At 43.4% G+C, this 17,330-nt stretch overlaps 3 protein-coding genes across 3 annotated transcripts; all 3 read right to left on the reverse strand.

Moving 5' to 3' along the window:
- LOC128223208 (serine-rich adhesin for platelets-like) lies at positions 1–2,168 on the reverse strand. Its single transcript, XM_052932499.1, has 2 exons — positions 2,146–2,168; positions 1–1,696 (listed from the first exon to the last, which is right to left on the reverse strand). Exons 1-2 carry the CDS (start codon positions 2,166–2,168, stop codon positions 1–3), a joined length of 1,719 nt encoding a protein of 572 aa, XP_052788459.1.
- A 249-nt stretch (positions 2,169–2,417) lies between these two features.
- Positions 2,418–3,257, reverse strand: LOC128223209 (uncharacterized). The gene has a single exon (XM_052932500.1). The coding sequence runs from the start codon at positions 3,255–3,257 to the stop codon at positions 2,418–2,420; it is 840 nt and encodes a 279-aa protein (XP_052788460.1).
- A 4-nt stretch (positions 3,258–3,261) lies between these two features.
- LOC128223210 (putative per-hexamer repeat protein 5) lies at positions 3,262–14,331 on the reverse strand. Its single transcript, XM_052932501.1, has 3 exons — positions 14,307–14,331; positions 4,659–5,736; positions 3,262–4,483 (listed from the first exon to the last, which is right to left on the reverse strand). Exons 1-3 carry the CDS (start codon positions 14,329–14,331, stop codon positions 3,262–3,264), a joined length of 2,325 nt encoding a protein of 774 aa, XP_052788461.1.
- Positions 14,332–17,330: the final 2,999 nt, after the last annotated feature.

Below are 17,330 nucleotides of genomic sequence, written 5' to 3' on the forward strand. Positions count from 1 at the left end.
CTAACAATTGGCAACACCAGCATCTCTTACCGTAACACTAGCAGCACCAGCATCTCTAACCGTAACACTAGCAGCACAAGCATCTCTAACAGTAACACTAGCAGCACCAGCATCTCTTACCGTAACACTAGCAGCACCAGCATCTCTTACCGTAACACTAGCAGCAGCAGCATCTCTTACCGTAACACTAGCAGCACCAGCATCTCTTATCGTAACACTAGCAGCACCAGCATCTCTAACCGTAACACTAGCAGCACCAGCATCTCTAACAGTAACACTAGCAGCACCAGCATCTCTAAAAGTAAAACTAGCAGCACAAGCATCTCTTACCGTAACACTAGCAGCACCAGCATCTTCAACCGTAACACAAGCAGAACCAGCATCTCTAACAGTAACACTAGCACCACAAGCATCTCTAAAAGTAAAACTAGCAGCACAAGCACCTCTTACCGTAACACTAGCAGCACCAGTATCTTCAACCGTAACACTAGCAGAACCAGCATCTCTAACCGTAACACTAGCAGCACCAGCATTTCTTACCATAACACTAGCAGAACCAGCATCTCTTACCAAAACAGTTGCATCACCAGCATCTCTTAACGTAACACCAGCAGCACCAGCATCTCTAACCGTAACACTAGTAGCACCAGCATCTCTTACCGTAACACTAGCAGAACCAGCACCATTAACCGAAACAGTTGCAACACCAGCATTTCTAACCGCAACACTAGCAGCACCAGCATCTCTAACGGTAACAATAGCAGCACCAGCACCTCTAATCGTAACACTTGCAGCACTAGCATCTCTAACCGTAAAACTTGCAGCACCAGCAGTTCTAACCATAACACTAGTAGCACTAGGTTCTCGTATCTTAACACTAGTAGCACCAGCATCTCTAACCATAACACTAGTAGCACCATCATCTCTTACCGTAACACTTGCAGCAGCAGCAGCAGCATCTTCAACCGTTACACTAGCAGCACCAGCATCTTTAACCAGAACACTTGCAGCACCAGCATCTCTAACCGTAACACAAGCAGCACCAGCATCTCTAACCATTACCCTAGCAGCACCAGCATCTTTAATCTTAACACTAGCAGCACCAGCATCTCTAACTGTAACACTAGCAACACCAGCATCTTTAACCGTAACACTAGCAGCACAAGCATCTCTTACCGTAACGCTTGCATCACCAGCATCTCTAACAGTAACACTAGCAGCAAAAGCATCTCTAAAAGTAAAACTAGCAGTACTAGCATCTCTTACTGTAACACTAGCAGCATCTTCAACCGTAACACTAGCAGAACCAGCATCTCTAACCGTAACACTTGCAGCACCAGCATTTCTTACCGTAACACTAGCAAAACCAGCATCTCTAAACAAAACAGTTGCAGCACCAGCATCTCTTACTGTAACACCAGCAGCACAATCAGCACCAGCATCTCTAACCATAAAACTAGTAGCACCAGCATCTCTTACCGTAACACTAGCAGAACCAGCATCTCTAACTGAAACAGTTGCAACACCAGCATCTTTAACCATAACACTAGCAGCACCAGCATCTCTAACGGTAACACTAGCAGCACAAGCATCTCTAACAGTAACACTAGCACCACAAGCATCTCTAAAAGTAAAACTAGCAGCACCAGCATCTCTTACAGTAAAACTAGCAGCACCAGCAACTCTTGCAGTAACACTAGCAGAACCAGCATCTCAATTCGTAACACTAGTAGCACCAGCATCTCTAACCATAACACTAGCAGCATCAGCATCTCTAACCATAACACTAGTAGCACCAGCATCTCTTAACATAACACTAGTAGCACCAGCATCTCTAACCATAACACTAGTATCACCAGCATCTCTAACCTTAAGTAGCATCAGCCTCTCTAACCATAAGTAGCACCAGCATCTCTAACCATAACACTAGTAGCATCAGCATCTCTAACCATAAGTAGCACCAGCATCTCTAACCATAACACTAGTAGCACTAGCATCTCTAACCATAACACTAGTAGCATCAGCATCTCAAACCATAACACTAGTAGCACCAGCATCTCTAACCTTAACTCTAGTAGCACCAGCATCTCTAACCGTAACACTAGCATCTCTTAATGTAACACTAGTAGCACCAGCATCTCTTACCATAACACTCGCAGCACCAGCATCTCTAACCGTTACACTAGCAGCACCAGGTTCTCTTTCCGTTAAACTTGCAGCACGAGCATTTCCTACCATAACACTAGCAGCACCAGCATCTCTAACCATAGCATTAGCAGCACCAGCATATCTAACAGTAACACTAGCAGCACCAGCATCTCTAACCATAACACTAGTAGCACCATCATCTCTTACTGAAACACTTGCAGCAGCAGCATCTCTTACCGTAACACTAGCAGCACCAGCATCTTCAACCGTTACACTAGCAGCACCAGCATCTTAACTGGAACACTTGCAGCACCAGCATCTCTAACCGTAACACAAGCAGCACCAGCATCTCTAACCATTACCCTAGCAGCACCAGCATCTTTAACCGTAACACTAGCAGCACCAGCATCTCTTACTGTAACACTAGCAACATCAGCATCTTTAACCATAGAACTAGCAGCACAAGCATCTCTAACTGTAACACTAGCAGCACCAGCATCTTGAACCGTAACACTAGCAGCACCAGCATCTCTTACTGTAACACTAGCAACACCAGCATCTTTAACCATAGAACTAGCAGCACAAGCATCTCTAACTGTAACACTAGCAGCACCAGCATCTCTAACAGTAACACTAGCAGCACAAGCATTTCTAACTGTAACACTAGCAGCACCAGCATCTTCAACCGTAACACTAGCAGAACCAGCATCTCTTACCGTAACACTTGCAGCACCAGCATTTCTTACCATAACACTAGCAGAACCAGCATCTCTTACCGAAATAGTTGCAGCACCAGCATCTCTTACTGTAACACAAGCAGCACCAGCATCTCTTACCATAACACTAGTAGCACAAGCATCTCTAACCGAAACAGTTGCAACACCAGCATCTCTAACCGTAACACTAGCAGCACCAGCATCTCTTACCGTAACACTAGCAGCACCAGCATCTCTAGCCGTAACACTTGCAGCACCAGCATCTCGTACCCTAACACTAACAGCACCAGCATCTCTAACCATAAAACTTGCAGCACCAGCATATCTAACAGTAACACTAGCAGCACCAGCATCTCTTACCGTAACACTAGCACCACCAACATCTCTAACCATAACACTAGCAGCACCTGCATCTCTTTACCGTAACACTTGCAGCACCAGCATCTCTAACCAAAACACCAGTTGCACCAGCATCTCTAAACATAACACTAGTAGCACCATCATCTCTCACCGTAACACTAGCAGCAGCAGCATCTCTTACCGTAACACTAGCAGCACCAGCATCTTCAACCGTTACAATAGCAGCACCAGCATCTTTAACCGGAAGACTTGCAGCACCAGCATCTCTTACTGTACCCCTAGCAGCACCAGCATCTCTAATCGTTACCCTAGCAGCACCAGCATCTTTATCCGTAACACTTGCAGCAGCAGCATCTCTTATCGTAACACTAGCAGAACCAGCATCTTCAACCGTTAAAATAGCAGCACCAGCATCTTTAACCGGAACACTTGCAGCACCAGCATCTCTTACTGTACCCCTAGCAGCACCAGCATCTCTAATCATTACCCTAGCAGCACCAGCATCTATATCCGTAACACTAGCAGCACCAGCATCTCTTACCGTAACACTAGCAACACCAGCATCTTTAACCGTAACACTAGCAGCACAAGCATCTCTAACCGTAACACTAGCAGCACCAGCATCTCTAACAGTAACACTAGCAGCACAAGGATCTCTAAAAGTAAAACTAGCAGCTTCAGCATCTCTAAATGTAAAACTAGCAGCACCAGCATCTTCAACCATAACACTAGCAGAACCAGCATCTCTTACCGAAACAGTTGCAGCACCAGCATCTCTAACCGTAACACCAGCAGCACCAGCAGCACCAGCATCTCTAACCATAACACTAGCAGCACCAGCATCTCTTGCAGTAACACTAGCAGAACCAGCATCTCTAACCGAAACAGTTGCAATACCAGCATCTCTAACGGTAACACTAGCAGCACCAGCATCTCTAACTGTAAAACTTGCAGCACCAGCAGTTCTAACTGTAACACATACAGCACCAGCATCTGGTACCCTAACACTAGCAGCACCAGCATCTCTAACCATAAAACTTGCAGCACCAGCATCTCTAACAGTAACAATAGCAGCACCAGCATCTCTAACAGTAACAGTTGCAGCACCAGCATCTCTAACAGTAACACTAGCAGCACAAGCATCTCTAACTGTAACAGTTGCAGCACCAGCATCTCTAACAGTAACACTAGCAGCACCAGCATCTCTAACTGTAACAGTTGCAGCACCAGCATCTCTAACCGTAACTTTAAGATAAAGACTAACAACAACACCATTTCTCTAACTTTAACACTAGTAGCACCAGCATCTCAAACCGTAGCATTAGCAGCACCAGCATCTCTAACAGTAACACTAGTAGCACCAGCATCTCAAACCATAACACTAGTAGCACCATCATCTCTTACCGTAACACTTGCAGCAGCAGCATTTCTTACCATAACACTAGCACCACAGCATCTTCAACCGTTAAACTAGCAGCACCAGCATCTTTAACCGGAACACTTGTAGCCCCAGCATCTCTAACCGTAACACAAGCAGCACCAGCATCTCTAACCGTAACACAAGCAGCACCAGCATCTCTAACCGTAACACGAGCAGCACCAGCATCTCGTACCTTTACCCTAGCAGCACCAGCATCTTCAACCGTAACACTAGCAGCACCAGCATCTCTTACCGTAACACTAGCAGCACCAGCATCTTTAACCGTAACACTAACAACACCAGCATCTGTAACAGTAACACTAGCAGCACAAGCATCTCTAACCGAAACACTAGCAGCACCAGCATCTCTAACCGTAACACTAGTAGCACCAGCATCTCTTACCATAACACTAGCAGCACCAGTATCTTTAACCGTAACACTAACAGCACAAGCATCTCTAACAGTAACACTAGCAGCACCAGCATCTCTAACCGAAACAGTTGCAACACCAGCATCTCTAACCGTAACACTAGCAGCACCAGCATCTTCAACCGTAACACTAGCAGAACCAGCATCTCTAACCGTAACAATTGCAGCACCAGCATCTCTTACTGTGACACCAGCAGCACCAGCATCTCTAACCATACCCCTAGCGGCACCAGCATCTCTTACCGTAACACTAGCAGAACCAGCATCTCTAACCGAAACACTTGCAGCACCAGCATCTCTAACCGAAACACTTGCAGCACCAGCATCTCTAACGGGAACACTTGCAGCACCAGCATCTCGTACCGTAACACAAGCAGCACCAGCATCTCGTACCGTAACACTTGCAGCACCAGCATCTCTAACCAAAAAACTAGCAGAACCAGCATCTCTAACTGTAACACTTGCAGTATCAGCATCTCGTACCCTAACACTAGCAGCAAAAGCATCTCCAACCATAAAACTTGAAGCACCGGCATCTTTTACAGTAACACTAGCAACACCAGCATCTCTAACAGTAACACTAGCAGCACCAGCATCTCTAACTGTAACAGTTGCAGCACCAGCATCTCTAACAGTAACACTAGCAGCACCAGCATCTCTAACTGTAACAGTTGCAGCACCAGCATCTCTAACCGTAACTTTAAGATAAGACTAACAACAACCTCATTTCTAACCATAACCCTTACAACACGTTACCTCTGACCGTGATTTTACGGCATAGACTAACCTCAACACTTTTGCTTACCTTAACCCTTACAACACCGCTACCCCTGACCGTGACTTTACGATATAGTCTTTCCACAGAACTATTGCTTACCTTAACCCTTACAAAACCGCTACCCCTGGCCGTGGCTTCACGGCATAGACTAACCACAACACTATTGCTTACCTTAACCTTTACAACACCCCTACCCCTGACCGTGACTTTACGATATAGCCTTTCCACAGAACTATTGCTTACCTTAACCCTTACAACACCGCTACCCCTGGCCGTGGCTTCACGGCATAGACTAACCACAACACTATTGCTTACCTTAACCCTTACAACACCGCTAACTCTGACCGTCACTTTAGGGTGTAGCCTAACCACAGCAATTCTGCTTACCTTAACCCTTACAACACCGCTTCCTCTGACCGTGACTTTACGATATAGCCTTTCCACAGCACTATTGCTTACCTTAACCCTTACAACACCGCTACCCCTGACCTTGACTTTACGATTTAGCCTAACCACAACACTATTGCTTACCTTAACCCTTACAACACCGCTACCCCTGACCGTGACTTTACGACATAGCCTAGCCACAACACTATTGCTTACCTTAACCCTTACAACACCGCTACCCCTGACCTTGACTTTACGACATAGCCTAACCACAACACTATTGCTTACCTTAACCCTTACAACACCGCTACCTCTAACCGTGACTTTACGACATAGCCTAACCACAACACTTCTGCTTACCTTAACCCTTACAACACCGCTACCCCTGACCGTGACTTTACGACATAGCCTGACCACAACACTTCTGCTTACCTTAACCCTCACAACACCGCTACCCCTGACCGTGACTTTACGACATAGCCTGACCACAACACTATTGCTTACCTTAACCCTTACAACACCTCTTTCCCTGACTGTGACTACGGCATACATTAACCACAACACTATTGCTTACCTTAACCCTTGAAACACCGCTATCCCTGACTGTGATTTTACGATTAAGCCTAGCCACAGCACTATTGCTTACCTTAACCCTTACAACACCTCTATCCCTGACTGTGACTTTACGACATAGCCTAACCACAACACTATTGCTTACCTTAACTCTTACAACACCGCTATCCCTGACTGTGACTTTACGGCATAGCCTAACCACAACACTATTGCTTACCTTAACCCTTACAACACCGCTATCCCTGACTGTGACTACGGCATAGATTAACCACTGCACTATTGCTTACCTTAACCCTTACAACACCACTATCCCTGACTGTGACTTTACGGCAAAGATTAACCACAACACTATTGCTTACATTAACCCTTACAACACCGCTACCTCTCACTGTGACTTTACGGCATAGCCTAACCACAACACTATTGCTTACTTTAACCCTTATAACACCGCTACTTCTGACCGCGACTTTACGACATAGCCAAACCACTGCACTATTGCTTACCTGAACCCTTACAACACCGCTTCCCCTGACCGTGACTTTACGACATAACCTAACCACAGCACTATTGCTTACCTTAACCCTTACAACACCGCTACCTCTGACCGTGACTTTACCACATAGCCTAACCACAGCACTATTGCTTACCTTAACCCTTACAACACCGCTATCCCTGACTGTGACTTTACGGCAAAGATTAACCACAACACTATTGCTTACATTTACCCTTACAACACCGAAACCCCTGACCGTGACTTTACGGTATGGCTTAGTCAAACACTATTGCTTACCTTAACCCTTACAACACCGCTACCTCTGACCGTGACTTTAAGACATAGCTTAACCACTGCACTATTGGTTACCTTAACCCTTACAACACCGCTTCCCCTGACCGTGACTTTACCACATAGCCTAACCACAACACTATTGCTTACCTTAACCCTTACAACACCGCTACCTCTGACCGTGACTTTACCACATAGCCTAACCACAACACTATTGCTTACCTTAACCCTTACAACACCGCTACCTCTGACCGTGACTTTACCACATAGCCTAACCACTGCACTATTGCTTACCTTAACCCTTACAACACCACTACCCCTGACCGTGACTTTACCACATAGCCTAACCACAACACTATTGCTTACCTTAACCCTTACAACACCGCTACCTCTGACCGTGACTTTACCACATAGTCTAACAACAGCACTATTGCTTACCTTAACCCTTACAACACCGCTACCTCTGACCGTGACTTTACGACATAGCCTAACAACAGCACTATTCCTTACCTTAACCCTTACAACACCGCTACCTCTGACCGTGACTTTACGACATAGCCAAACAACAGCACTATTCCTTACCTTAACCCTTACAACACCGCTACCCCTGACCGTGATTTTACGGCATAGCCTAATCACAACACTATTGCTTACCTTAACCCTTACAACACCTCTACCCCTGACCGTGACTTTACGACATAGCCTTACCACAGCACTATTTCTTACCTTAACCCTTACAACACCGCTATCCCTGACTGTGACTTTACAGCATAGCCTAATCACAACACTATTGCTTACCTTAACCCTTACAACACCTCTACCCCTGACTGTGACTTTACGACATAGCCTAACCACAGCACTATTGCTTACCTTAACCCTTACAACACCGCTATCCCTGAATGTGATTTTACGGCATAGCCTAATCACAACACTATTGCTTACCTTAACCCTTACAACACAGCTATCCCTGACTATGACTTTACGGCATAACCTAATAACAGCACTATTCCTTACCTTAACCCTTACAACACCGCTATCCCTGACTGTGACTTTACGACATAGCCTAACCACAGCACTATTGCTTATCTTAACCCTTACAACACCGCTACCCCTGACTGTGACTTTACGACATAGCCTAACAACAGCACTATTGCTTACCTTAACCCTTACAACACCTCTGCCCCTGGCTGTGACTTTACGACATAGCCTAATAACAGCACTATTCCTTACCTTAACCCTTACAACACCGCTATCCCTGACTGTGACTTTACGACATAGCCTAACCACTGCACTATTGCTTACCTTAACCCTTACAACACCGCTACCTCTCACTGTGACTTTACGGCATAGCCTAACCACTGCACTTTTGCTTACCTTAACCCATACAACACCGCTACCCCTGACCGTGACTTTACGACATAGATTAACCACAACACTATTGCTTACCTTAACCCTTACAACACCTCTATCCCTGACCGTGACTTTACGACATAGATTAACCACAACACTACTGCTTACCTTAACCCTTACAACACCTCTATCCCTGACTTTGACTACGGCATAGATTAACCACAACACTATTGCTTACCTTAACCCTTACAACACCTCTATCCCTGACCGTGACTTTACGACATAGCCTAACCACAGCACTATTGCTTACCTTAACCCTTACAACACCGCTACCCCTGACCGTGACTTAACGACATAGCCTAACCACTGCACTATTGCTTACCTTTACCCCACTTTACGGCATAGCCTAACCACAGCACTATTGCTTACCTTAACCCTTACAACACCGCTACCTCTGACCGTGACTTTACGGCATAGCCTAACCACAACACTATTGCTTACCTTAACCCTTACAACACCTCTATCCCTGACCGTGACTTTACGACATAGATTAACCACAACACTACTGCTTACCTTAACCCTTACAACACCTCTATTCCTGACTTTGACTACGGCATAGATTAACCACAACACTATTGCTTACCTTAACCCTTACAACACCGCTATCCCTGACTGTGACTTTACGGCATAGCCTAACCACTGCATTATTGCTTACCTTAACCCTTACAACACCTCTATCCCTGACTGTGACTACGGCATAGATTAACCACAACACTATTGCCTACCTTAACCCTTACAACACCGCTATCCCTGACTGTGACTTTACGGCATAGATTAACCACAACACTATTGCTTACCTTAACCCTTACAACACCTCTATCCCTGACTGTGACTTTACGGCATAGATTAACCACAACACTATTGCTTACCTTAACCCTTACAACACCTCTATCCCTGACTGTGACTTACCGGCATAGATTAACCACAACACTATTACTTACCTTAACCCTTACAACACCTCTATCCCTGACTGTGACTTTACGACATAGCCTAACCACAGCACTATTGCTTACCTTTACCCTTACAACACCGCTACCTCTCACTGTGACTTTACGGCATAGATTAACTACAACACCATTGCTTACCTTAACCCTTAGAACACCGCTATCCCTGACTGTGACTTTACGGCATAGCCTAACCACAGCACTATTGCTTACCTTAACCCTTACAACACCTCTTTCCCTGACTGTGACTACGGCATACATTTACCACAACACTATTGCTTACCTTAACCCTTACAACACCGCTACCTCTGACCGTGACTTTACCACATAGCCTAACCACAACACTATTGCTTACCTTAACCCTTACAACACCGCTACCTCTGACCGTGACTTTACCACATAGCCTAACAACAGCACTATTGCTTACCTTAACCCTTACATCACCGCTACCTCTGACCGTGACTTTACGACATAGCCTAACAACAGCACTATTCCTTACCTTAACCCTTACAACACCGCTACCTCTGACCGTGACTTTACGACATAGCCTAACAACAGCACTATTCCTTACCTTAACCCTTACAACACCGCTACCCCTGACCGTGATTTTACGGCATAGCCTAATCACAACACTATTGCTTACCTTAACCCTTACAACACCTCTACCCCTGACCGTGACTTTACGACATAGCCTTACCACAGCACTATTTCTTACCTTAACCCTTACAACACCGCTATCCCTAACTGTGACTTTACAGCATAGCCTAATCACAACACTATTGCTTACCTTAACCCTTACAACACCTCTACCCCTGACTGTGACTTTACGACATAGCCTAACCACAGCACTATTGCTTACCTTAACCCTTACAACACCGCTATCCCTGACTGTGATTTTACGGCATAGCCTAATCACAACACTATTGCTTACCTTAACCCTTACAACACCGCTATCCCTGACTGTGACTTTACGGCATAACCTAATAACAGCACTATTCCCTACCTTAACCCTTACAACACCGCTATCCCTGACTGTGACTTTACGACATAGCCTAACCACAGCACTATTGCTTATCTTAACCCTTACAACACCGCTACCCCTGACTGTGACTTTACGACATAGCCTAACAACAGCACTATTGCTTACCTTAACCCTTACAACACCTCTGCCCCTGGCTGTGACTTTACGACATAGCCTAATAACAGCACTATTCCTTACCTTAACCCTTACAACACCGCTATCCCTGACTGTGACTTTACGACATAGCCTAACCACTGCACTATTGCTTACCTTAACCCTTACAACACCGCTACCTCTCACTGTGACTTTACCGCATAGCCTAACCACTGCACTTTTGCTTACCTTAACCCATACAACACCGCTACCCCTGACCGTGACTTTACGACATAGATTAACCACAACACTATTGCTTACCTTAACCCTTACAACACCTCTATCCCTGACCGTGACTTTACGACATAGATTAACCACAACACTACTGCTTACCTTAACCCTTACAACACCTCTATCCCTGACTTTGACTACGGCATAGATTAACCACAACACTATTGCTTACCTTAACTCTTACAACACCTCTATCCCTGACTTTGACTTTACGACATAGCCTAACCACTGCACTATTGCTTACCTTAACCCTTACAACACCTCTATCCCTGACTGTGACTACGGCATAGATTAACCACAACACTATTGCTTACCTTAACCCTTACAACACCGCTATCCCTGACTGTGACTTTACGGCATAGATTAACCACAACACTATTGCTTACCTTAACCCTTAGAACACCTCTATTCCTGACTGTGACTTTACGGCATAGATTAACCACAACACTATTGCTTACCTTAACCCTTACAACACCGCTACCTCTCACTGTGACTTTACGGCATAGATTAACTACAACACTATTGCTTACCTCAACCCTTACAACACCTCTATCCCTGACTGTGACTTTACGACATAGCCTAACCACAGCACTATTGCTTACCTTAACCCTTACAACACCGCTACCTCTCACTGTGACTTTACGGCATAGATTAACTACAACACTATTGCTTACCTTAACCCTTACAACACCGCTATCCCTGACTGTGACTTTACGGCATAGATTAACCACAGCACTATTGCTTACCTTAACCCTTACAACACCGCTACCTCTCACTGTGACTTTACGGCATAGATTAACTACAACAATATTGCTTACCTTAACCCTTACAATACCACTATCCCTGACTGTGACTTTACGACATAGCCTAACCACAGCACTATTGCTTACCTCAACCCTTACAACACCGCTACCTCTCACTGTGACTTTACGGCATAGATTAACTTCAACACTATTGCTTACCTTAACCCTTACAACACCGCTATCCCTGACTGTGACTTTACGGCATAGATTAACCACAACACTATTGCTTACCTTAACCCTTACAACACCGCTATCCCTGACTGTGATTTTACGATTTAGCCTAACCACTGCACTATTGCTTACCTTAACCCTTACAACACCTCTATCCCTGACTGTGACTTTACGACATAGCCTAACCACAACACTATTGTTTACCTTAACCCTTACAACACCGCTATCCCTGACTGTGACTACGGCATAGATTAACCACTGCACTATTGCTTACCTTAACCCTTACAACACCTCTATCCCTGACTGTGACTTTACGACATAGCCTAACCACAACACTATTGCTTACCTTAACCCTTACAACACCGCTATCCCTGACTGTGACTTTACGGCAAAGATTAACCACAACACTATTGCGTACATTAACCCTTACAACACCGCTGCCTCTCACTGTGACTTTACGGCATAGCCTAACCACAACACTATTGCTTACCTTAACCCTTATAACACCGCTACTTCTGACCGTGACTTTACGACATAGCCAAACCACTGCACTATTGCTTACCTGAACCTTTACAACCCCGCTTCCCCTGACCGTGACTTTACGACATAACCTAACCACAGCACTATTGCTTACCTTAACCCTTACAACACCGCTACCTCTGACCGTGACTTTACGACATAGCTTAACCACTGCACTATTGGTTACCTTAACCCTTACAACACCGCTTCCCCTGACCGTGACTTTACGACATAGCCTAACCACTGCAGTATTGCTTACCTTAACCCTTACAACACCGCTACCTCTGACCGTGACTTTACCACATAGCCTAACCACAGCACTATTGCTTACCTTAACCCTTACAACACCGCTACCTCTGACCGTGACTTTACCACATAGCCAAACCACTGCACTATTGCTTACCTTAACCCTTACAACACCACTACCCCTGACCGTGACTTTACCACATAGCCTGACCACAACACTATTGCTTACCTTAACCCTTACAACACTGATACCCCTGACCGTGACTTTACGACATAGGCTGACCACAACACTATTGCTTACCTTAACCCTTACAACACCGCTACCCCTGACCGTGACTTTACCACATAGCCTGACCACAACACTATTGCTTACCTTAACCCTTACAACACCGCTACCCCTGACCGTGACTTTACGACATAGCCTGACGACAACACTATTGCTTACCTTAACCCTTACAACACCGCTACCCCTGACCGTGACTTTACGACATAGCCTGACCACAACACTATTGCTTACCTTAACCCTTACAACACCGCTACTCCTGACCGTGACTTTACGACATAGCCTGACCACAACACTATTGCTTACCTTAACCTTTACAACACCGCTACCCCTGACCGTGACTTGACTTTACGACATAACCTGACGACAACACTATTGCTTACCTTAACCCTTACAACACCGCTACCCCTGACCGTGACTTTACGACATAGCCTGACCACAACACTATTGCTTACCTTAACCCTTAGAACACCGCTACCCCTGACCGTGACTTTACGACATAGCCTGACGACAACACTATTGCTTACCTTAACCCTTACAACACCGCTACCCCTGACCGTGACTTGACTTTACGACATAACCTGACGACAACACTATTGCTTACCTTAACCCTTACAACACCGCTACCTCTCACTGTGACTTTACGACATAGCCAAACCACTGCACTATTGCTTACCTGAACCCTTACAACACCGCTACCTCTCACTGTGACTTTACGACATAGCCAAACCACTGCACTATTGCTTACCTTAACCCTTACAACACCGCTACCTCTCACTGTGACTTTACGACATAGCCTGGGTTGTACATAACTTTGATCCCAACCTTCTCACCTAACAATAACATCATCGATCACTTTTCAATAAAACCCACACATATAACCCTTACCTTAACGCAACTAATACTTCCAAAGACGTGATAATACTTACCTGGCAGCATCGAAACCCTGACCATTGCAGAATGGCTAACCGTTACGTCATTGCCAACCCTTACGGCCTTCCACAGTGCAAAAGTGGGTCTTTTTCGGGAGTAAAACATACATCTTTTGTGATATGTCTTGGGGTAGTAAGGAGTTGACCAAATTTTACGAAAGAAGATTTTATCAGATTTAGGACAAAAAAGTATTTACATTTGTTCGGAAAAGTCTGTCGACATCATAATTTATTTTATGTCAAAATGCTCCAGACTACCTAATCAACAATGTCTTGTGGGTTCATGATGATATATTTTGAAATAAGAAAGATATTCAATAATATAATGAAAAATAATGGATTAAATTCATTTCCTGGTTACAAAAATGCATTTTTTTTTAAATAGCTGCAATCACCACAATGCCTCAATAAATTGTTGAATAGATTGAACTGACAATTTTGACACAAAAACATATTAATTTTGTATAAAGACATTTCCGGAAAAATGTAAACCCTTTTTGAATGAAAATCTGATAAAATCTTCTTTTGTGCTCAACTCCTAGTTACAACTTCACATGTTACAACGGATATATAAATTATGCTTGCTAATTATTGAACATCAAAACAATTTTGAGCATATTTAAAGCCATGTGGTATGCTCTACCGTAATACAATTATTTTCATCGTACTCCCGTATAATTCACCAGTGTCGAACGTGACTTAGATATAATACTATAACTCACGTAATAAGCAGATTAATGGTTTTGTCTTTTATTTCCTTTGCAACACTGGCACAAGCAGAGAATGTATTACGTTATGTTTTCCGTTTTGTTTTCGCGTTCGAAATAATGCGGAAATGCATTTATCTTACTTTTTTCAGATTCAATATCTTTGTAACGGAGGCAGTGGAAGATTTTTGATTTGAATTTAGTTGAACCATAACAGCATTTCTTATTCCTCTAATCCTTACATCAGCATCACTGATCATAACCACAACCCCAACATTATCGCTTACCATATCTCTAACACTACACCATTGACCCTAACACAAACCATAGTATCATTTGCAGATGCCACCAACGATGCAGCCACGAGCTCGAGCGCCTGATGTTCCAGTGTTGTTCAAATAACAATAGTTATTCGCGACTTATATTCCTCGACGCGATTAAGTTTAAGTGGACCGATGGATGACTTACTTAATACGACATCAAGACAGTCAGTCATTCTGTGTGCACTTTGCAAAATCGACGAACATTTGATAAAGGTACTCGATGTACCATTATACCCGGACTCCCTTATCAAGTGTGCTAAATTGTGAAATGATTTATTTCAAATTAAGACGACTTGAAATGCGTCCAGTATCAATGACAATGCTGCTTGACAAAATGCGCTAATCCTAAAACAGTTATTTCAACTTCATAGTCATGTTTACCATACTGTATGCATGCTGTAAAAAAAACCTCGAGCAAAAAATCTGATAAACTCTTTTTTTGTAAAATTTGTTCAACTCTCTTTGATACCTACACATATTGCAACTGATGTATGAATTATGCTTGCTAAATATTAAACCTAAAAACTAAATAAAACATGACATTTTGAAACTTTCAATGTTTTGTCCCTTCAAACCAAGTTTTGCTCTACGGAAGGCCCTTATTTCAGCGTTCAATGGTCGGGTTAGCTTTGATTGAAGGCAATAAAAGGTTGTACCCATACACTAATGCAGTAGTAAATTACAAGTAGGCACAGAGCAATTGCATCTAGGCAGTACTATATCAGACGTCCACACAATTGAACAAACCGAATTGTTACTTAAATGCCATTAATGGTATGGCATTAAACATTATACATTGTTTTCGCAATCCTTGTATCTGTGGTAGAACACTTTTTTGAGCAACAACTTGAAGAAAATAAAAACTAGGGAAGCATTTTAGGCCGAAATATCACTATAACTAGGAAATGGTACTACATGAAAAGTATTTGTTTAATATCCCATTATCACTGCAATATTGCGGCAATTAAAGATAACATTGGTTCTGTTTGGTAACTAAATAATGCCATCATATTGAGGCGATTTCCCATTAAAATTCCGCCCCTTAAATTATGTTCTAAGCCCACTTGATTATCGTTAGGTGGAGAAAAGGGAAAGTCACTTCGTATTCAGGGTGTACCATACGTTCGGTTTTAGGGTTTGCAGCCGTTATGCGTCTCAATGTCCACTGACTAGTGTGTGCGAGTCGAATGAAATTTCTTTTTTCTTATCATAATATTCATAAAGAATGCAGCATTTGTGGGCATTGCACATTTTTAACTTAACAACACTAATTATTTAACATATACTACAATTAGATTGACATAAATGTATTCATGTGCAATAAACACTATTTCTTTTACACTGCAAACCATTTTCTTTTTATAAGGATAGTTTTGGCATAATAATTGGCGTCCAAAATCTGGTTACTTTATCATAGTCTAGACTTTTCATGAAGACATATGCATTTGACAATGGTAATTTAATGTTTGTCATAGCTATGGAATGAAATACAGTTCATAAATTACTATTATTACCACCAAATCTGTTTTCTGTATTTTGTTTGAAAACGAAATGTCCGCTATAGACCAATAAATCTCCACTCAAAAATGAATACCAACTTTGCATAGCTAGTACCTAGATAGGAGTGCGAGATTGAAGCTTTGCTTACACTATCAGATAAAATAAACATTTTCAAGGGCTCATCTTTTGTCAATTTGAATATTTCTTGCATGTTAATTCACTGACATGATAATATTGTTTACAAGGGCTTCGGGTTAGTAGCCATTAGCGTATATTCACTCCTACGTCTTAGTCACATGACTAATCTACTCGACCAATCACATCGCACAAAGGTAGCATGTGGTTATTTAACGTAAAAATGGTGGTCAATAAATAATTCAAAAAGCACTTCGTTCCAACCCTAGGTTGGAATTGTTTTGCAAAGCTTTGTTTGATAATAATTACCTTGGTTGATGACGCTCCTAATCTAAAACGTTACTGATAAGACTTAG

The sequence above is a fragment of the Mya arenaria genome, chromosome 17 (genome assembly GCF_026914265.1).
Source record: "Mya arenaria isolate MELC-2E11 chromosome 17, ASM2691426v1".
Classification (NCBI taxonomy): Eukaryota; Metazoa; Mollusca; class Bivalvia; order Myida; family Myidae; genus Mya; species Mya arenaria.

Bases quoted from the DNA above. Each gene is read 5' to 3' on its own strand.
- LOC128223208 (XM_052932499.1), bottom strand. From the start codon at position 2,168: ATGCTGGTGCTGCGAGTGTTATG. The intron at 1,697-2,145 runs GTAAGAGATGCT...TGGTTCTGCTAG, and splicing joins CTGGTGCTGCGAGTGTTATG to TGTTACTGCAAGAGTTGCTG.
- LOC128223209 (XM_052932500.1), bottom strand. From the start codon at position 3,257: ATGGTTAGAGATGTTGGTGGTGCTAGTGTTACGGTAAGAGATGCTGGT.
- LOC128223210 (XM_052932501.1), bottom strand. From the start codon at position 14,331: ATGGTCAGGGTTTCGATGCTGCCAG. The intron at 5,737-14,306 runs GTAAGTATTATC...CAACTGTTACAG, and splicing joins CAGGGTTTCGATGCTGCCAG to TTAGAGATGCTGGTGCTGCT. The intron at 4,484-4,658 runs GTAAGAAATGCT...TGTTGTTGTTAG, and splicing joins GCTGTGGTGCTAGTGTTATG to TCTTTATCTTAAAGTTACGG.